Source organism: Rhipicephalus sanguineus, chromosome 3 (assembly GCF_013339695.2).
Source record: "Rhipicephalus sanguineus isolate Rsan-2018 chromosome 3, BIME_Rsan_1.4, whole genome shotgun sequence".
Classification (NCBI taxonomy): domain Eukaryota; kingdom Metazoa; phylum Arthropoda; class Arachnida; order Ixodida; family Ixodidae; genus Rhipicephalus; species Rhipicephalus sanguineus.
The window spans coordinates 129,331,811-129,353,728 of record NC_051178.1 but is presented as its reverse complement, the minus strand read 5'-3'; the positions used below and the strand labels follow the sequence as shown (position 1 = coordinate 129,353,728).

At 45.7% G+C, this 21,918-nt stretch overlaps 1 protein-coding gene across 1 annotated transcript; it reads right to left on the bottom strand.

The window, feature by feature from the left end:
- Positions 1–34: 34 nt before the first annotated feature.
- On the bottom strand, positions 35–19,821 carry LOC119385836 (uncharacterized). Its single transcript, XM_037653211.1, is given in 11 exon segments — positions 35–93; positions 1,535–1,613; positions 3,780–3,834; positions 3,837–3,980; positions 5,340–5,445; positions 6,851–6,919; positions 10,495–10,722; positions 11,648–11,738; positions 15,941–16,113; positions 18,137–18,271; positions 19,728–19,821. Coding segments are annotated over 11 exon segments (1,182 nt in total). The 5' UTR covers positions 19,803–19,821; the 3' UTR covers positions 35–66.
- Between the last annotated feature and the right edge of the window lie 2,097 nt (positions 19,822–21,918).

Below are 21,918 nucleotides of genomic sequence, written 5' to 3'. Positions count from 1 at the left end.
CGTTCGCGGCCCCACTCATCTTAATGTAGTCTTTGCACCACTTAAGTTGCGTCGTTCTTCACGGCGCTATTTCTTCTTCAGCTTTGCAATCACCTGAAAGGAAGTGCGAGTTTACCATCAGTGAAGAGGTAGCTATCGCTTCACCTCGAAACACATCGCGACGCAACAGAATGCGTGGCCTCGCATTTCATCATCATAATTGCCGGCAGTGTTCGACTTATAATGAAAAAGAAAACGTATTCTGTGTCATATCTCGCACGCACGCACGACACACACACACACACACACACACACACACACACACACACACACACACACACACGCACGCACGCACGCACACACACACACACACACACACACACACACACACACACACACACACAGACACGCACGCACGCACGCACACACACACACAACTTCATTAACACACGAACAACACACAGGAGAATTCCAACGCCCAGCACCGCACTTTCTCCTGGAAAATTTTCACCTTTAGCTCAAGCACCATCTTGCCTCATATATTCCTCCCCCTTGCCTTAAATTACTTAGAATTTAATAATGAGTCAGCTTCTTGGACTGCGTTCTTTAACGATCGTTTGTGAGAAAAAGTGAGATATTTTCGTAATTCCTAGTTGGCTTCATGTTGCACTGTCTCATTAAGTACGTTCATTATAAACTGATTCAAAAACACGATAGTTAAGCGACTTTTGTGCAGTTCGGGGAGAATATTTATATGCGCATTTTACAGTAGGCATTTGACGAGTTTCGTCGGCATAAATTGAGAAATGGAAGGCAGAGTTCTGTGCCGTTTCTCGTTCAGGCTATATTCTTCGAGTGGGGCAGAGGGCAGAGGAGTAGTGCACTTTTTCACCGCGAAACACATAACAAAGCTACTAAACCGCAGCTTTATCGACCCGGCGCAAATGAATCGCGGACTTTTATGTTGTCTCGCATTTCCTCGTGAGCCCGCTACAACGTAGACAAGAAAAACGAGACGTTGGTAACTTTAGAGCCTGATTGGACGGCCATTTAGACAACATTGGTTGACGCTAGTTTCGATAGTTTATACGTAGGAAGCAGCGAGGAAGAGATTACACAAGAACTGCCTAATGAAGGGTAAGCGTACAATGTTATGGTGAATCAAGCATCTGAATCTTTAGCCGATTAGGTTACTAATTGATAAATACATATCATTTTAAATTGGAATAGCTGGTACGAATTCGTGCTCCGTTGGTCTCGCATCGCCGTGAAATTCGTGCTACCTAGATTCCTTTAAGCAACACCAACGACACTGCATTCCAATATCCTAAAAGTGACTCGAGATATTTTGACATACTGAGGTCTTAATGAGACCTAATTATTCAGGCAAAATATTTCTACGAGTCACAACAAAACGACGAAAAAAAAACCGGTTATTGACAAACAGGACCTTGCGGGTACCATTTGCGACGTTTCGCGTCATTTTGCGCTGTTTCATTTAAATATACTTAGTCATTATCAAGCTAGCAATGGTGCCCGCACAAAATGTACTCACAGATTTAAGCTTGGCGATTTCTTTCGTTTCAGATGCCCTTATGATGTCGTTGGTGATTTGTCGGACGCGCGTAGCGTACCTGGGATGAAGCAAATCAGAAAATATAAATGCGCCGTTCAAATGCACACTACAGAACATTGCGAGAACACTGTCATTGTTCTCTTGACAGAGACCACACTTTAATTGTTGAGAAACACAAAAGGCCAGGCATTGGTCATTGGCCTATCAATATGCGTGACCTTTCGCGCACAAACACGCACCACAGTACCAAAGAGCTTAGCCAAAGCTCTTAGTATTGCCAAAGAGCTTAGCAACTGTGCTTATCAGCTGAACTGTGGCAACACTGCAAATTAGCTGCATTGAGACTCTCATTCCATGCGAGTGCGCTTTCATGCACAATGCCTGATTGTACGTAAGGATGCTTGGAGCGGCCCACAGAAACACATTTACCGAAATCGTTCACTCGAGTAGGCAAAAAGGGAGAGTGACATAAAACAGGATAATCGAAAGGCCGATTCGTTGATCCCCTGGGCAGATTTAGGAAAAGCGCTGTGGCTGTCCATGTTAGTAGAATAGATTATTCGCAGCTCCAGGAGATTAATCACGCGTGGAGGTCCCGTTGGCTACGAGCGCAATATACATAAAATATAGTGATACGCATTTTAGGATTGCGCGCAAAGTGAAAAGAGCGCGAGTAGGCGATTACGGACTGCACGGCTGTTCGCAGAAATTACACATATTGGTAGCTGCTGGATTTAATATTTAGTCAAACCAAAATACCCAACCACACACACACACACGTATATATATATATATATATATATATATATATATATATATATATATATATATATATATATATATATATATATATATATATATATATATATAGTTGCAGCAAGGAAGTCACGTTGGCCCCGGTAGAATGAGGAGCAAGAGAATGTACGACGCGCGTTGGTTCTTGCGGTATGTTTACTGACGTTTCGGCTGGTCCACCAGCCGAAACGTCAGTGAACATACCGCAAAAACCAACGCGCGTCGTACTCTCTCTTGTTCCTTATATATATATAAGCAACATCTGAATGCCGAGGGCGCCCTGCGCATGTGCGGCCTGTATTTTCTCCTATTTTACATTGCTTTGCCGCAGAAGTTGTCCGAACTGAATGATTCTGTGGATTTTGTGACATATATTTGGCAGTGTTACAAGTAGAACGGGTGAGCCCTGCTTTACGTGAGAACGTTGGCGGTGTCGCTGCAAATTCAGCACCGGCATGATACATATTTCAACACTGAATTCTCACGATAGATTTAACAGCAGTTGGCCACGCAAAGTACACCACATATATGAGCATGCACAAATTCGGTATGTCTGTCGTAATATGGAATAACTGAACCGCTTTAAAAAAAGGTCGGCGTTTCACCGCAAGGGCGAAGCAATGAATGCGATAGCAACAAATTGTAGTGTTATACGAAGTGAGGCTGGCCGCTAACTGTTTTGTATCCGATCTCGCGTAACTACAAAACGCTGGTGTAAGAGAATACGGCCGCTCCAGGGAGAGATAGTCACTTCGCGTTGAGAGCGCAGCACGTAGAAGAGTATACAGCCGCCCGCTGTGATGGCTGTCGAGATAGCGCGCGCGCCAGCGAATCGCGACCGCACCCTTAGATTCAAAGTTCAAAGTTGCTGCTCGCGCGACACGGGCAGGGCGTTTCCTGTCTGCTTCAACGGCAGGCCTCCCTAGCGGGGTGATGTTATCGCATGCACCTTCCGAGCGACGGAAATGGGCCAGCTCGTTTGATCTCTGCTTCGGCAGCGTTCGTCACCCCTGCTCGCGCGCTTTTACCCGCGGTGGAACAAACGATGCGTGGGGGGATCTTATCAATTTGGACTTCATACGGGAGGGACATGACGGCGACGGCAAAAACCCGTCGAGACTGTCCACATAACTGCGATCGCAATGAAAAAATCAATAATTAATCGGAAACGAGTTTTGCGACTAATGGTTGCTTTTGTTCGAGAGACAGACTTAAACGTGCGATGACACGCCTTGCTGATAACGCATGAGATGCTCAAGCGAACAATTTTCGGCTATCGCCGGGGTAGTCTCGCCCGACGAAACACTACCACCGCCTAAGCGAACAATGCGCCATTGATGAGCCATCATCATCACACGCTGAAGTCGGTAATGTTGTGTAACCATTAAGATTTGTACGCATTTCAGAGCATACGTAAGGTAGTTCGTACACGAGCGAGTTGACGGTCTCCTCGACGTGTTCGCTGCTGGGCGAGACGTTGACGACATGAGCGTCTTGGCGGTGCCGCCCAGAGAGTCCTGCATGAGCATGGTCAGCTTGTTGTTGCGATAGGGCACGTGAGACTGCTGCGTCACGAGAGCCTGGATCACGTCTCCGAGTGCCGACAGTGATTTGTTGATGCTGTTGTCTCCTGCGCACGTAGAAAATGTCGCACGACCGTTCATGCGGGTTACCTACACACTGAGTTCACATTGGACGTATTTTATTTATATACTTTGTAGAAAAAAACATGGCTGATCCCTCTGTCATAGGAATCGGTATAACACGAAAGTGAAACGCGTCTTCACAGAAGTTGTGCGTATCGTGTAGAGATATATGAGAGCTTCTACAAAGTCTATTGGTGTTTGGCAGCTATAGCACCGTTTGACGTATATGCACCCATGTTGACGGCATGTCTCTATCGCGACCACTAACGCCCATGATCATTATTAAACCGGTGTGGTAGTTGAAGTTGTGAACATATATTTGGAATCAACGAATTGTGAATTGTGCGTAAAGATGACATCAACAAGCTCATAATCAAAACTGGTACCCGATATGCACTTCAGCTACTTCTTCAAAGCGTCGTCAATTAAGGAGAGAAGCGGCACGGTGTGCGTTTACTAGTAATGGATTACCGACGCCTGTGCTCATGCATACACTACCACACTGCGCTTCAGCAACACGGGAGGCAGAGGTTCGTAGCTTGAGCCGCAAACGCGTGCGTCCCTCTGGCCACTGTCTCGCTCCACCAAGGCACGACATTCGCCCGTCGAAATCGCGTCCTTTTTGCAACGCGTATTGCAGCAGTTTTGTTAGTCGGTGCTCTCGCAATCGAAGCAGTCGGCGGCGCAGAAATCTCGTTGGTGCATGTGGAACTTGCACTGCTCCAATGAGACGGCGCACGCTAACACGAAGCGAAGGGCAAAGAACGTGACTGCGTCTAGGTTCCCTTGGCGACGCCAGCGCGGTCAGTGTCCCTTGCTGGCATCGAGACGCTTTAACCATGACCTCCGATATCGCACGCAATCTCGGAGTAAGCGCTAGTAAATGTCGATCGTGACGCATTACTTCTTTTTACCTCGCACAGACGACGGCACCGCCCCGCTCCGCCCGCCTACCTACATCGCCAACAGAGAGCACCGTGCGAAAGAGGATATGTAAAGATATAAGGCGCGTTCGTGGAGTGCCCGTCATCTGTCAAGTTGGCTTATTTGGTTGAGCGTCAGGCGCTTACCCTCGCGGCCGCAAAGTCGTGGGTTCGATTCCCAGCGACGGATCTTTTCGTAGGTTTTTTTCTTCTCACCCGTTGGCGTCCATTTTATCAACGTCATAACCGTGACGGAAGTACTTGGTGGACCCCGCATAACCACTATCGTGTTAAAAATCACGATTGTTAATAGCTTTGCCAAGTGTTGAATGTAGGGGGCAAATTAGTAAGGAATGAACGAAAACAATTCTTTATTTTCCGGCCAGTTTGTGGAGAGGGCCAACCCCGCCTAGACGCGGCCCATGTGCTCTGGCGGCGTCTGCTGTTTGCTGGACGGCCCATTTCTGGTCATCGGGGGCCGAGGTCCCCCACCGCTCTCTATCTGCCATTTTGCCTTGTCGAGCCGCTTTTGGGCAGGCCCACAGGATATGATGGAGGTAGGCCCCGTTTTCGCAGAATTTGCATTTTCCGGAATAAGGTCTGGGAAGTAGAGTTTGAAGGCCACTGGGTTTGGATACGCTTTTGCTTGCAGGAGGCGCCACGCTACCGCCCGGCTCTTGTTTAAAGATTTGTGTCCGGAGGAGAAATCGCCCTCATAGTGCTATGTTATTTCGCTATAGCTGGTGATCCGGTAAACCCTCGTCCGCTGAGGCGGCATGGAGTGGATTAGACAAAAGATATAATTTTGAACACAGTGTTGTCAAGTACTGAAATTCAACAAGTGTCGCGGGTATGATAAATGGACGGTATAAATGAAAGTGTTGTGATAACTATATATAACTGTGACTTATGGCGCACCCTCCCGTCTTGTACCTATATACCTGCTTGAGACTGTGGAGGCGCGCTATATATAGTCAACACAATAAAGTGCGCATTTTCAAACGAGAGGTAAAACCCCTTTACCCTGCATGTGTGCCAGGCCCTTCTTAAAATCACAGCATATACACGGAGTGAATGATGATGAGTGGGCGAAGCTGCGGAGGTTCATCGGTAAACCGTGAATCTTCCGTGAATTCTGCCCAGTACATCATCACCGACGTGAGATCGGGCGCGTTTATACTAAAGGTTCGATGGAGTTATGACGACTTGCAGCTCACTTTAATTTTGCATGTACGCTGTGAATTTTCATTGTTTAGAAAACCATTGCTTTAGAAAACATCTGGCGTCTTTCGTTAAGCAGCTGGCGCCTTTTCGTTTTGCTTTAGAAACATCTGGCGTTTCTTTCGTTTTGCTTTACAAAACATCTGGCGTCTTTCGTTGGTTTATTTCATCAATCAACGGCGTTTGAACAAAATTTTATTGTTTAATCACGCACAGGAGAAATCTCACCAGGCACTACTTGGAGGTAAAGAATGGCTGCTAATGGGAATGAGAGACAGAAGAAGTCGGCTTTTAGCTAACGCTGCGAATTTTTTATTGTTCAACAACGCACAGGAAAAATCTCCCACCGGCACCACCTTGGAGGTCAAAGCGTAAGACTGGTTACGCACTACGACTACGACTACGAGGGACGAACGGGTGCCGCCTTAAGGAGCTTCGCCCCTAAAAAAAGCACCCCGCGCAGGCATGAATGCAGCGCAAATATGCACACTTTTCTATCCTGTCATTGTAGTCTTAAGATCACCTCTTAGAAGCCCTTATTAAAAATAGAGCGGTTAAGCGAGACAAAGTAGGCTTCTGATGTAATTAATGAGAAGTTGCCCAATTGGAAAAGCGTTTAGGCGTGTTATCACCCGTGTTGATGACACAACGCAGTGTTAAAAAAGCGTCAGTGTTGGCTTTCATTTGAGATTATGAAGAATCAGACTTACCTTGATGTGATATCCTTCAACTCCACTCTTATCCAGTCTCTCACTGCCGGCAAGGTCAACCAGACTTAGCTGCAAAATCAGACAGAAAAAAAAAATCAGCCAGTCCCACGCCGTGAAAACCGTCGGACATCGAAGCCGTCGCCCCTTTCACCAGGCACTAAGTATTTCATATACCTCCTAACCTGTTCGTGACGAGCATCTCTCCCTCATAAGTTCGTGTTGGTACTGGCGAAATGGACCGGTAGCGCCATCGCCATCGTCTCGTCCGCTAGGGCGTGATATCTCGAGCGCGTTCTTTCTCGCTGATCTCGGATGGATGGATGGATGGATGGATGGATGGATGATGGATGGATGGATGGATGGATGGATGGATGGATGGATGGATGGATGATGGATGGATGGATGGATGGATGGATGGTTGATGGATGGATGGATGGATGGATGGATGGATGCTATGAGCGTCCCCTTTATAGCGGGGCGATGACATGTGTGCCGCCAGTCTCGACAAAAAAAAAAGTTTTTTCCCCCTCTTTTGTTGCGTATCTCCTAGCAGCGCCTCCTCCTAGTAAGCTCGCGTTTGCACCGCCGGAACGACCGGCGTCGTCGTCGCCGTCGTCTCGTCGCTAGCGCTCGGCGTCTCGGGTGCACCACGTCCGCTCAACGAACATGACGACATCGGAACGAGAATGAGCCCCGCAGACGGGCGCGCCATTCGCTGCGACAGGGGAAGTGCGAGTGGCACACGTGGCCACTCACCTCTCGAATTTCTGTGCTTCCCATAAATTCATGTTGTGTGAGCGTGAGTGTATAGCCCATTGGCTATGACTTTTGCCTTCGGACCGTGAGGGCTCGGGTTCAAGCCCCGTCTCGCCGAGAAAATTTACTCGCTTCCCTTCTCAGTTACACCTCCTCTCCGCGGTCGATCACGTGACCACCTTCCCTTTCTTCTCTTACGAGGATCCTCCTTTCCCCCTGGTCACGCGGCCTGTTTTAGCGAACGCCGACATCGGCACAAAGTCCGCAAGGTCAGCTTCGCGCTAAAAAGAGGCTGAGTGTACGCGAGTACTGCGTGTTCAGTGGGCTGTCAGGTTGTTCACTTTTAAGATGACAGGCTGCTGTTTATTCTATGTGCTTATACGGCATCGAAGCCAGCACATATGCTGCTCTTGAATATCTGCAAACCATGCTTTAGCACACAAAAAAAAAGGAGGGGGTTCAGAGCTCGAGAACATTTCAGCATCGGGGCTTATTCTGACAGCACTAAACACTACCTGTTTTGCAAGTAAAATGCTGCATTGCGCATGATTGCACAACCCATTGATTTAGTGACTTCGACAGATTAGGGGGCTTCTACGAACTATTGCAGAACAAAATGAAAGAATCTACAAGCGTAACGAAACATACTCTCATTGCATTTGTATTGAAAACCACGCACGACGATAAGCGCACCAGCTTATGCCGTGGCAATTTGCATTTTTAAGACCAACACTACAAGAGCAGCGCTCAACATTCGGGGACGAACGGCTTAATATGCGTACAGAAGGATCACTGAAAAGCTATAGCCGAAAAGGCTTTCGAATCGCTTTTCCCATGCCTCTCGTATTGCTATCAAGCGCGTTTTCACTCAGAAGTCATATACTCGTATTAAAGCTCGCAACAATGCAGATTGTGTTCATGAATGTGTTGATCAATATGCCGTGACTCTGCAATGGCTTTTGCCCCGACGTGGCTTTTTGCCGAGTATACGGGATGTAAGAGTGTTAAAAAGGCTGATTCGCGCTCTTCCGGTGTTTTTATTTATTATTTTTTTTTGCAGTATTATCGATCTCTCTCACTCACGTTAACGCGAACGCTCGTACAGGTAAGGAGAAAACAACAGCTGCGTACGCACAAACGTGTTTCGCGATATTGGCGTCGCCGGTATATTCCCTGTGTTAGCAGAAAAGGCGCGTCCATATGCGGAAGAACTAAACAAGTTAATAGCTGAGCACCGCAGGTGAATCTACACGTTAGTTGGATTAAGAGGTAAGGTGAATGCGAACTTGATATGGCTCTCTCTCTCTCCCTCTGTGTGTGTGTGTGCGCGCGCGCGCGCGCGCGCGCGCGCGCGCGTGTGTGTGTGTGTGTGTGTGTGTGTGTGTGTGTGTGTGTGTGTGTGTGTGCGCGTGTGTGTGTGTGTGTGTGTGTGTGTGTGTGTGTGTGTGTGTGTGTGTGTGTGTGTGTGTGTGTGTGTGTGTGTGTGTGTGTGTGTGTGTGTGTGTGTGTGTGTGTGTGTGTGTGTGTGTGTGTGTGTGTGTGTGTGTGTGTGTGTGTGTGCGCGCGCGCGCGCGCGCGCGCTTGAGCGTGTGTGTGCCACTTCCCTGACAAAGTACTTCTGAAGCCCCCCACCCCATTCGTAGCTACGCAGACGCCACCGGTTTAAGATCAACAATATGGACCATTCTTCCGAGCTTATCATCCTATTGATGACGCAGTAAAAGACACAAGATTCGAAGCTGCCTTGGAGCAGCTTCACGGGGACCAGAACCAGTTTACAAAATAGCCAGCAGAGACGAACAAAGCTGGCACATTTTTTTTTTGCGTACATAATTGATCCCCGAACAGTGCACAATGCCGCATAACAGTGAAATAGAATTGGGGAAGAAAGGTAAAAACTTTAATGTACAACACGTTTTGAAGCGTAAGCGTAAAACCTGATAATGAACTGAACTACATGTTAAAGAAGAGCTGAAGAACTATTTGTATCTCGTTCACGTTCATATTTTCTGTGCATCATTTGTTATTGTGCAGTGTGTTAGAAGAAACCAAGAAGCGCGACATATGGAAGCCACGCGGTTGTGCAAAGTCGTGGTAGATATCATGTACCATCCCCCGGCACAAACTACCACCCATCTTCGCTCCGTTATTGTAACAACCGCACGGGAATGGAACCATCTGCCTGCAAGTGCCGCAATAGGCGTGCGCAGGGTTCACTAGGGGGGGGGGGGGTCACCTTAGTGGCTGAGAAGTGCCAGACAAGTGGCTGAGTCCTAAAGAAAACTAACTTCGCAATGGATGCAAAACATGAAAATGAAGCGATGACGTCCTTCTAACAACGGCCTGCCTTTTATCTCTTCGGCTTCCAGAGCGTAATGGTGGGAAGTAAACCGTTCTTACGATGCAACATCAGGCGTCCTTGGCCGCCATTCTCGGAAATATGTGCATGGCCGTAAGCATGCAGACGCGACTGAATAAAGATATGAGGCAGAGATGGCGCCCCTTTAGATGATTGGAGATTAGAGGAGGCGGCCGCCCCCTGCCGCTTCCCCCTCCTGCATGTGGTTTGTGAAAATATGTGCTCTGTTATGCTCGTCTCTATTGTTAAGCACTCAATTTGCACCATGGAAGTCGACCAATATGCGCGCACTCAAACAAACAAACAACAAACAACAAACAAACAAACAAACAAACAAACAACAAACAAACAAACAAACAAACAAACAAACAAACAGACAGACAGACAGACAGACAGACAGACAGACAAAGAGACAAACAAACAAACAAACAAACAAATGGACAGACAAACAAAGAGACAAAAAATAAGCAAGCTAACAAACAAACAGAGAGAGAGAGAGAGAGGCCAACATGTATATACGACGGCGTACCTTTCCCCTGAGGACGGCTCCATTCAAGCGGTTCGTGCTGGTGACCTCCACCGTGGCGACAAAGTGTGACCGCGAACTTTGGGCGTTCATGCGCGTGCAAGCGACGCGCCTGTTTCTCAGAGCGCGCGCGAAGCATTCGCACAACTGCGCCGAGTTGGACACCTCCTCTGTCGTCACACCGGGCACGAACGTGTGGCCGCTCGAGTCCTTGCGAACCTCGAGCTTCTCCTGCAACAAAGTGTTCATGAGAACAGCATCAAGTTTAGAGACCCCCTAGCTTCCATTTGGTCAAGAGTTAAATCCGACGACGTCTTATTTAAGGCATAATCAACATTGGTATAAGGGAATCCACCCTCACTCTGCCAATTACTATAGCTTCCTGGTTAGCTCAATTGTTAAAGCGACTGCTCCGGAAAGGCGTTGGTCCCGGGTTCTATCCCCGGACCAGGACGAATATATCGCCAACTAAGAAGCTTTCTGTCTGAGAAATCCTTATGGTTTTCCGTGTGGCTTCGTGCTACAAACGGGTGGTTGTCATTTTTTTCTTTCGTAATTAGATATATGCCTCTGTGTCCAAAGTTTCGATACGAAAACTTGCAACAACGGGGAGGCCTTGCATTTTGTTCTGGCGCACGTTCTTGAACCGTGAACACCAGATATTTTAAAAATGGCATAATACGTGCTGTGGACTTTACTGCTTGCTATGATTCTGCTTCAATGTACAGAAAGCGTAGATCCAATACAACTCTGTATTTTTGTTTATTTTAGGCTCCACTGAACGGGCAAGTTTATGTTCATTCACTTTCTAATCTAGCGCAGAAGTAAGACATCATTCCATCCACCATTTCAATCCTTTTGATTTCCATTTTTAAATGTAAATAGCCTTCATTTATTTACTTTTATCATTCCCCGTGCCCTGGTAGACAGGTAAACGAAATAGAGTAGCAGGAAGCATATGCTTCCGAACTCTTCACCCGATAAGTCGCCAAATCTAAATATGCTCGCTATGATGAGGACAAATATCTTTGCCGGAAAGTTGTCTCTGCAGGCCGCTCTTGACCGGCCACGGTCGATCAAGTCTCTATTTTCAAGAGTATCATACACTTCTTTCAAAAGAGATTGCACCTACTAGAGTTTAGCCGGTAAACGTTACCTCCGGATTGCTGTTCGCCTTGAGCAAGTCCACAAAGCGTTCGTTGTAGAGCTCGAGGAACGTTGCTGTCACCAGGAACGACTGCTTCATTCTTGGGGAGTCCATGGACATGCGGAAGAAGTAGCGGATAACTTTACTTTTGTGCCCAACTTACAGAACCAGATTTAAAATGTGTTCTTTAGATGTAATTGTTTTGCTTCTGTGGCTGGCCACCGGTTTATATAGGCGTTCTTTCCTAAGAGCGGAGCTCTTTAAGCTTTCCGCTGCGCCGGGTAGTGCGAACAGAAATGATCACCATCAGGAACCGCGCATGCGCTCGCTTCGCCCTCTTCATCTTCTGCCTCGCTCCGACAACACGTGCGTCGATTTGTCCGGCGTGGAATGCAATAACTCTGATGGGCGAGTCTGTTACACGACTAAAATCACGTAACCACATGTATCGACTAACCCCGTGGCTGAAATCACGTAGCATCACGTAAAACCTAGTCATGTGATTAAAATCACGTAACAACAGGTGAAAATTAGTCACTTGACTTAGCATCACGTAACTAGTCACATGACACGTTGCTGCCAAAACCACGTAACGGCTAGTCACGTGACTAAAATCACAACATCCCTTAACAACTAGTCACGTGACATGTTCCCGCCGAAAAAAAAAAAACGTAACACGTGCATAAGGTGGGGAAACGGCCTAAACCGAACAATAGCCAAGCCTAGCCATACTTTGTACTATTAGCAAAAGCTTAGCATCTCTAGCAAAACCTTGGCATTACTAGAAAAACGTTAGAAGAAGCTAGGTCGAACACTAGCTCCGCTGTTGGTTGCACCACTAGTGGGAGCTGTGCACATTTGGAGCTCTTAAAGCTTTTCGTTGCGCCGGGTAGTGCGAACAGAAACTATCATCATCATGATCGGCACGCGCGCTCTTCGTCCTATTCTGCATCTCAGTCCTCTTCTTCATCCTCTGCTTCGCTGACAAAACACGTGCGCAGATTTCTCCGGCGTGGCCTGTAATAACCCTGGTGGAGGAGGGGAGAGAACTATTACAGATACAGAGAAAGAAAGAAAGATATAAAGAAAGTGAAAACCTTGGCGGAAGAAAATCCCCATGACGCGGCAGGATTCGAACCCGCGTACCCACGATTTGAAGGAGAGCGTCCTAACCGCTCGGCTATCCAGGCTTTTTTTTTTGACCATGGCATTTAATAGAATGCGTATGAAAATAGTACACAGCAATATAATATAATATAATATAATATAATATAATATAATATAATATAATATAATATAATATAATATAATATAATATAATATAATATAATATAATATAATATAATATAAGTAAGTACACACAATAACCCGAATGGTTATTAATTTAAAAGAAGTTTACGACGAACTTGATTTCAGACCGTACTGGTACACAATCTTGGCGAGGTGCTTAGCCTCGCCACCTTTTCTGTGCAACACCTGATGCAGAACTCTCCCTGGAAAGAAGGACTATAAGTTAGTCTTCCAGTTTTTGTGGCAGTGCTTGTACTTTCATTGTCGCTAAGTGACTGTAGTAGTGTAACTCTGTGTTATAGACTTTTGTGATACTGTGTACTATTTTCGGCTATCCAGGCACGCTGACAGAACGTAGCATAGCCTTGCATAGTATCGTATAGCAAGGGGGTAGAAAAGGGAAGTGAGAGTGAGGAGGAAAGATGTGAGGGTGAGGATGAGGGAAATAAGAAGGGGAGAGAATAAAGCATAGCATATAAAGAATGATCGAGAAAGAGAGAGAAAGAAATGCAGAAAGAGAAAGAGAGAATCAAAGAAAGAGAAAGAACGAAATAGAGAAAAGAAAGAAAGAAAGAGGAAGCAAGCGAGAAATAGAGAGAGAGAAAGAAATAGAAATAGAGACAAAAAAGACAGGGAAAAAACAGAGATATGAGAGAAAAACAAAGCAACAAAGCAAAGAAAGAGAACAATAAAGAGAAACAAAGAAGGCCGCCCAGCTCCGAACTTTCTTCACGCTTGGCACCCCTAGTGCAGAGCTGCCTTATTTTTTTGTTTCTGTTTTTACCCATTTTGATCCGAGTCTTCATCATTTTTTTTTCTTTACTCTCCTATCTTCTTTCGTCTTTCTCTCTTCCTAACTTCCTTTATATCTTCCCTCCTCCCAAAAGAGTAGGCGAGCGTTGTTCCCCTCTATGGTAGCAATTGTCAGCCTGCTCTTTCCCTATTTTCTCTGTGTCCCTTTGTATGCATATCAAGCAATAATAATAATAATAATAATAATAATAATAATAATAATAATAATAATAATAATAATAATAATAATAATTATTATTATTATTATTATTATTATATTATTATTATTATTATTATTATTATTATTATTATTATTATTATTATTATTATTATTATTATTATTATTATTATTTGGTTAGGCGGGTGGGTGTACATCTTTATATCGGCTGTTATAATCTGAAGCACGCTCGCAGACGGACGTTACGTCGCCTCAGATCTAGATGGTGGCAAACAAGTTCCGCGCGATGGGTCGCTCCGTTTATTCGCAGCCGCATCAATCGTTGTTACCAAACATTGATCAGATGTAGCGCAGAACTAAATACAGAGAAACAATCTAGTTATATGTTCTTGTTTACGCGCGGAACTGTCAATAATGAAAATTCGTTAAATATGCGCATATAGAATGCTGCCTGCTTTCTCACCGATAAGAAGAATGTGAACATTATCGCATTGCGCCTCGGGGTATGTTATAAAATCTATCGAAGGCAAACAGCGCTCGCGTTTGTAGTGATTCTGCAATTTTATCCTATCTCACGCTCGCGCGTTTGCACAGGCATCAATAAGCTCAGCGCTTAGCCACGACGAACGTTTGCCGATCGCCCACGCGTCCCGGCGTGGCCAGAATACGTGTTTTCTTTTTTTTTTTTTTGCTCGAATGGTGTTGATGCCTTCACTGTCCATAGTCACGCCGTTGAAAGCCGTGATTGTAGGGGCGTAAGTTTGCCTGCGCAGTTCCCTATTGCGAAAAAAAAAGAGCACTTATACACACCAAAGACTAAACGTAGGTAAATATGGGAAAACCAGTTTCCGCGGAGGAAATGATTCATGCATACGCGACCGTAGGTTGTGTAAGTGAATTCTAAACATGTTTACTTGTGAAGAAAAATAAGACGGTAGTGCCTACGCGGCACAAACTCGATTTTGTAGTACCCTGCGAAATTCTCGCTGCAAGGAGCCATTGAAGGAAAAAGAAAAGAAAGAAATCAGTCTCGGTCGGTGCAGTATTTTTTACATGTTTGAGCATGTTCCAATGAATCTGCGCCTGGAATCGTACACCAGAAAAGCGCTTTTTTAAAATCGATACTCAGTATAGGAAAGATGTCGTGGGAATCGCTGGAAAAGTAAACTGCTTGCTCCGCAGCAGGGAGATCAGGCACCAGCACTGCCCCCATGACACTTGCGTTCTCAAGAAACAGCGCTGCAGGAGACAACTGACAATGAAGAAGGGTCAAGCGCCGTCCTTGTACCTATGCTCAGAGTGGTTAAGCCAAGCCCGTCTCTACAGGGGACCACAAAAACAGCGCCTGTCCTTGCACCCTTCTTCTTTGACCTCTGCTGTACTGTTTCTTGAGAATGGATTGCCAACTAGCCCAGTCTGACACCTTGTCACTTGCATGTGGACCCGTCAAGATAACTACCTTTTCTTGGCTTGCCCACCGATAGGGGACTGTCCCGGACCCATTTCGCAATCTTTCTGAAAGACATTTGGAGCACGCACCTTAGTGCCGAATGCTCGCTCTGAGGTGGACAAGCAATTGTATGGTTGTTGTGAAGCATGCAGATTAAAAGCTTTTCAAGGATGACTTACATATACTAAGTCGTCGAGCTTCCTTAATTTTGGTACTTCATTCATTGCTCTTACGAAGTAATTCCCCAGAGAAGCATCCGCTTTAAAACATTCGCCAAGTTCGCCCAGTCCTTTACATTTCTTTTGTACACGATAAGACTTTCTGAATTGAAAGATGTCTGAAAATGGCACAAGCTCAGCTTAGCTCTAGTGAGGCCTCGGTCTATCTGTCAGGCCGAACCGTTGGGCCACCGAAAGAGAGTGATCTGCTGCAGCAACAGGCACTCGCTGAACTTGCCCGTAATAACCCACAGCTTGTGCGAGGCCCGAGCAAAGTTATTCTCGCGTCGGCACGCTTGGTGTCGCAGGTGCAGCGATCGCGAGAACTTAATCTCCGACACCCCGGGGCCAAGCGTGCATGCTCCGAGACTCACTCGTTCTCCTTGACGAGCTCGAACATCCTGCGGAAGGCGCGTGGTGCGATGCCTTCGGCCTGTAACTGCTCCGTGTTCGAGACCCCGGTGAGGGTGTACGTCTTGCCCGAGCCCGTCTGACCGTAGGCGAAGATGCACACGTTGTAGCCGTCCATGGCACTCTGCACCAGGCTCTGAACATAGGCATAAAGAACGAATGAACGCAAAGGATACAATAGAGGCGCCGCCAGCCCCGAGATCCATTATGCGTCTTTGACCGCGGTGCCCTTCAGAGCCCTATCATACGTGGCATGATATAGGAGTCGACCTTTTACACGGCATCGCGTGGAAGGCAGAACGAGCGAAAGCAAATATCAAGAACGTCATAACTGGTAGAATGCAGTCGCCGTTAATGTGAGAAACAAAGGGCAACATCTCTGTTCGGGTACTTCCTTTTTTCGCCTTGTTATACGGCGCGTTGAGCGAATATTTGACGAGAGGAGTCATACAATGACTGAGTGGAAGTGTTGGATTATTGAGTCAGTGTGGTCACACGTTGTAATAAATACATCGTGCATAGCGGTTCACCCCTATGCTTTGAGCCTGTGGTAGAAGACGCGCGGTGCTGCGTTAATGTCTTTCCTAGAAAGGAGATAGAAGCACAAAAAGAACAGGAATGAGGAAGCCCTTGAGAAAGGTACCTATAATGGTACGCCTGGTATATTTGTGTTCGTTTTTACCACCCAGATTTACATATAAACTGGTCCAGCAATGCGCATTGCTATTTCTTACTTACGTATGGCCTCACTTGACCGTTTCATTGTGGAACAAAATGACTTATTGCATGGAATTATACGTAGCTCTATTGAAACGAGAACTTTTGAACATGCCAAATGTAGCACTGTATATATGTATGCATATTATTTTTGTTTCTTATTTTTTAAATTTCCCAACAACTAAGTAGAAAGGGGTGGCCGTTGCCAAGCAATGGTGACAACTCCTTCATTTATTTTTTATTTCAATGAAAAAAGAAAACTTCTCGCTTTGATGTGCACGTCTCCATCTCCGACGTGAAAACATAACTCTTCCGTTTTTTTTTCTGTACCGTTCTTGTTTTTGTCGCCATAAGCTTCAATAATCGAGGTTTAATGACATAGCAACAGGTGTAAACGGAAGGCTCCTTAGCTTGAGTAAATACTGTGCTCTCTTTTCGGCCCGATATCTTACGAGGTCACTTTCATCAAATTGTTTGCACAGGAACATGAGATATGGTGTGTGTGTTTCTATTAGCAGAGATGAATCCTTCCATTACCTTCGCTGCTGCCTATGATTCAATATGTTTATTGAATGACGATCATAAATATTAGCGGGAACGTCACAACCAAATACCTATACCTGGTTATGAAGTTCGCGCTAATATTTATGCTCCAACACACAGCAGACTGCTCCAAAAAGATCTTTGAGTAAACGTCTATTTGTGTAATACATTTGCTTATATTCGGCGGTTGGTAGATCTATCATTAGTCTGCTACTATCTGGCACTTACTCGGATCCAAAGCGCCCTTGCGTAAGACCAGCTGTGACCCGCTTTTTCACACTTTACTTCAAGATGATTGTATCAAGGGAGCTCGACGCGTCTTTCATCTCGATAGCTATGCTCTGAAAATTGATTAGAGTATTACCTATACTATCACAGATACAGATAAAAAAGAACAGCAATAACAAAACGATAAAGAGTGTTTCTTTTTTTATTGAAATAAAAAATAAATGAATGAGTTGTCACCATTGCTTGGTGACGGCTACCCTTTTCCACGTGGTTGTTATGATTAAAAAAAACGAAAATAATATATACACATATATACCGTCCTACATTTGGTAAGTTCAAAAACTTTCGTTTGAAGAGAGCGCACATGCAGTCGCTGTACACATTTTCAATATAGTCCGCTCCGTAATCATCACACATATTGGTGTCTTCAAAAAAAACAAACAAAAAAAAAACACAACGTTGGAGCACTTTCATTGCTTTTCGATTTTTCCTAGACGGCCATGGGCGTAGTATTTTCTCCAACAAAAACGTTCGCTCAGTGTTTACATTATGTGACGAACATGTCCTGTTCGGTACTAAGTTTAGTAATAGGAAGTACGCCACGTGTTTTTTGAAATAAGTAAAGGACTTGTAGAATATTGCTTCAAAATGAAGTACAAAGTTCATCTTACGTTTGTTTCGCCAAAGACGTCTTCTTGCGTATGGTGCGGCATAAACACCCTGTCGAAGGTGAACTCCTTGTCACCTCGCGGCGCGTGCACAACCAGTGTGTAGTCGTCCGTGGCATCAATCACACTCTGCATAACCTGAAAGGCCATCGCAATAGCACTTGAGAAATACGGAAGTCAGCAAGCTCACTTAAGGTCGCTCTACAACTCGGCGTGCCTCGAGGACAATTCAACATGATGCGCGTATTGTTTTTTTCTGTCACTCACTCACTCATCACTCACTCAACTCACTCCTCACTCACTCACTCACTCACTCACTCACTCACTCACTCACTCACTCACTCACTCACTCACTCACTCACTCACTCACTCACTCACTCACTCACTCACTCACTCACTCACTCACTCACTCACTCACTCACTCACTCACTCACTCACTCACTCACTCACTCACTCACTCACTCACTCACTCACTCACTCACTCACTCACTCACTCACTCACTCACTCACTCACTCACTCACTCACTCACTCACTCACTCACTCACTCACTCACTCACTCACTCACTCACTCACTCACTCACTCAATTATTTCTTTCATTACTCAATCTTCTAAGGTTCTCTTATAGTTTCTAGCTCAGCAGAATCATGACAGAAGTGTTTTTTAGTCCAGCAGATAATTGGTAGCAAAAAAAAAAAAAGAAAAGAAAAACCTTTTTAGCCTCTTCATGTTGTCTAACAGCAGCAGCTTCGCCCCATATTTCACGCACACCGCCCCATTATTCCGAGCAGCCCAGGTTGCGCACATGTGCTCAAAGTCGCAACAAATATTGGCGTTGGTCTGCAACTTGGATTTTTTTACGGCTCTTGTTTAGGGCTCTTTTCTATAGCGCACTTGGGGCTCTAAATACCGTGTGAGGCTGTGGGTGAAGGCTGCTTCTGGGATGGCTTCAGTACATGGTTTGATAAGAGTGCTGCCAGCGTGAAGCACAGCTGACAAATCGTGGCAAGGGAGGTATGCATGTTATATTTATTGCACATTGGATTCTTAATGGAATATATCACTATAATATTAAACATAGATTTGGTCATTTTTTTATTTAGCCATTTCAGATGTGTCACCGTTTGTGTGCTAAGCCTTGGCCAGTCCTTCCGAACTGATGTGTGCCACTCGGACACAAGAAAAACAGAATCTTTACATAAAGCTACATATGTTACATATTTGTGCATACTGCTGCCCTCACCTTTCTTTCCTTGAATATCATCAAACAAAATTTTCGTAAGCTCGCGCTGTGTAAGATGAAAGTATAAAATTGTATACATCGCTGCTACTTATGTGAGATATAACTACAGACTATTTTAGGAAGACATCGCTTCACATGGATTTGGTCGTGTGCATTGGGTTCGTAGAAATTCTTTGTCAGGGTCACGTATTTGCAGATTGGCTGAAGCATAAGGTCAGTTAATGGAGCTGAGATTCTTAAAACCAGCAGAAGAATACAAGAACATCAATTCGACAGACAAATGAGTGAACGCTGGCCTCCGAAGCAAAAAGGCATGTAGGATTTAACAGCCAAACGGCGTTCAAAAGCGTACCTTGTTCTGCTGATCCCTTGTGAGAGGTTTCACACGACAGTAGACTCGTATTTTTCCTTTCATGTCTTCGACCATGTTGTAATACTTTTTCCTCATCACCTAAAGAAAGAAAAAGAAAAGCTCATCTCAGAGACAGTTACTAGTCTGAAGCGATTTTATTAACAACAAGACTAAGGATAGTCCAATGACTTATTAATCTTAGTGTTATATTTTGCGAAAACTGCTGCAATCGACAAAGTTCTAAGCTACCCAGGCAGCACGCCGCCATTGGACCGATCTTGGCCCAACGTCGGCAAATGACGGCAGCAATATTGGCCCCACGTCGGCAAATCACGCTCGCGCTACTTTCACCCGCATTGGCCCGACGTTGGCTAGCCGTCGTTGGGCCGATGCGGGATTGCCGGCTTCGGGCCGACGTGGGCTAGCCGCCGTTGGGCCGATGCGGGCTTGCCGGCTTAGGGCCGACGTGGGCTAGCCAGCGTCGGTCCGAGACGTGCCTGCCGTTATTCAGCCGATGATGGCCAGCCGTCATTGGGCCTATGTATGCTAGCCGATGCTGGCGTGGTGTCGGCCCCGCCGACGTCGGGTAGCCGCCGGCGTGACCGTTTACACCCGTTATTATGTTTTAGCAGTGGTGGCTTACTGTGCGTTAAGTACGGTAGTACTGTACCATCGTGGTCTGCACCTAGTTTATATGGGGATACCGGCGGTAGTTGCTCGATGCGTAAAGTAACTTGATCAGGCAGGCTGATACACGTGGTTATCATAACATAACAGTGCAAGATCTACAGTGCGCATCTAAAAACCCCCCTCTCATCTCGGATACGTTGTAACGATGCTCCCGGAGCCATAAAGTAAAATGGCTGCGTGCCGACCACGGCAGCTCGGTATTACTGTGGTTACTGTACTGTAAATCAGCAGCGCTAAAATAGACTATTCGCGGCCCAACGGCATTCATCGATACCGTTGATGCCATATTCGAAAAATGCTGCCTGATTAGAACGACTGCTCCACTGATGTCTTAGTGTGCGATTACACCTACATTCTATCGAACGTGCAAGGCCGAGAGCGAAAGTCAATATTTCTCTAGCACAACTAAATTGATGAAAGGCCTGCTGCACCAACTACGCATGCGTCTGAGAATTAAGGAGCAACACATTTGCAAGGTGATAAACACAAATTTATTCACAGGTATGAGCACACGCCAGCAGTTCCGGAATAATTATGCCATAAAGGAATATCTAAACATCTATAGATACTGTAGCCAACACCTAAAACAACCCCACAGCCACCGTATTCCTCAAAAAAAGCAGGACAATCCAAATCGAGAATGGGGTCAGGTGCAAAATCATAGGCGTGAGCAGGGTTCCCCTTCATAGGGGGGGGGGGGCGAAGGTTAATCGCCCCCCCTCCCTATTAAGTCAATGTGTTTGGCAGACCTTGCGCCCACCTCTTCTTAGGTGACTACAGGGGCCTGCCGCCCCCCTGTCCCACTGTACGCACGCCTATGCGAAGAGTTACAATCTCATCAACGTTATGCGCGGTACATTCACTCTAATATTGAAAGAACTAGAACGCGCAAAAATAGGAATAAGGATTAACGAAGAATATCTTAGCTACTTTGCGTTTTGCGGGACGATATCGCGCTTTTCAGTAACGACGGTGCCGAATCACGAAAAAAATTCTGGAGATGTAAACGAAAGCAGCAATTAAAGTAGGATTAAAGACGGACCCGAAGAAAAGAAAGATAATGTTAGGCGGCTTGCCGAAAAAGCGAGATTAAGAGTGGCAACTAGACTAGAAGATTGTGCAACGCGTGAGCTAATTAGGAGCAGAGGAGCACCCCCCCCCCACCTTATTAAAATTCACCAAGGAACGGTAGGCATTCGCAACACATGACTGGCAATTAAATTAGCGTTATCCTATAAGCGAAAATTGCAATTTTTCAGTGATAACTTAAGGGCCAAAAAGATGGATAACTGCTGCACGCGACGCGAAAAACATTGCGAGCGGTACCACAAGATCCCATGAGCTCTACATCTAAACAAGGTAGACACGCACGCATTCCTAATCTAAAGGTAGATTGTAACAGAAAGGAATCGTGCATAAAAACCACTCACGTGTGCCCGTTGGATCGCTAAAACACGAGCGAATAAAAAATGCAAGCGCACCATATCAGAATACACAAAAC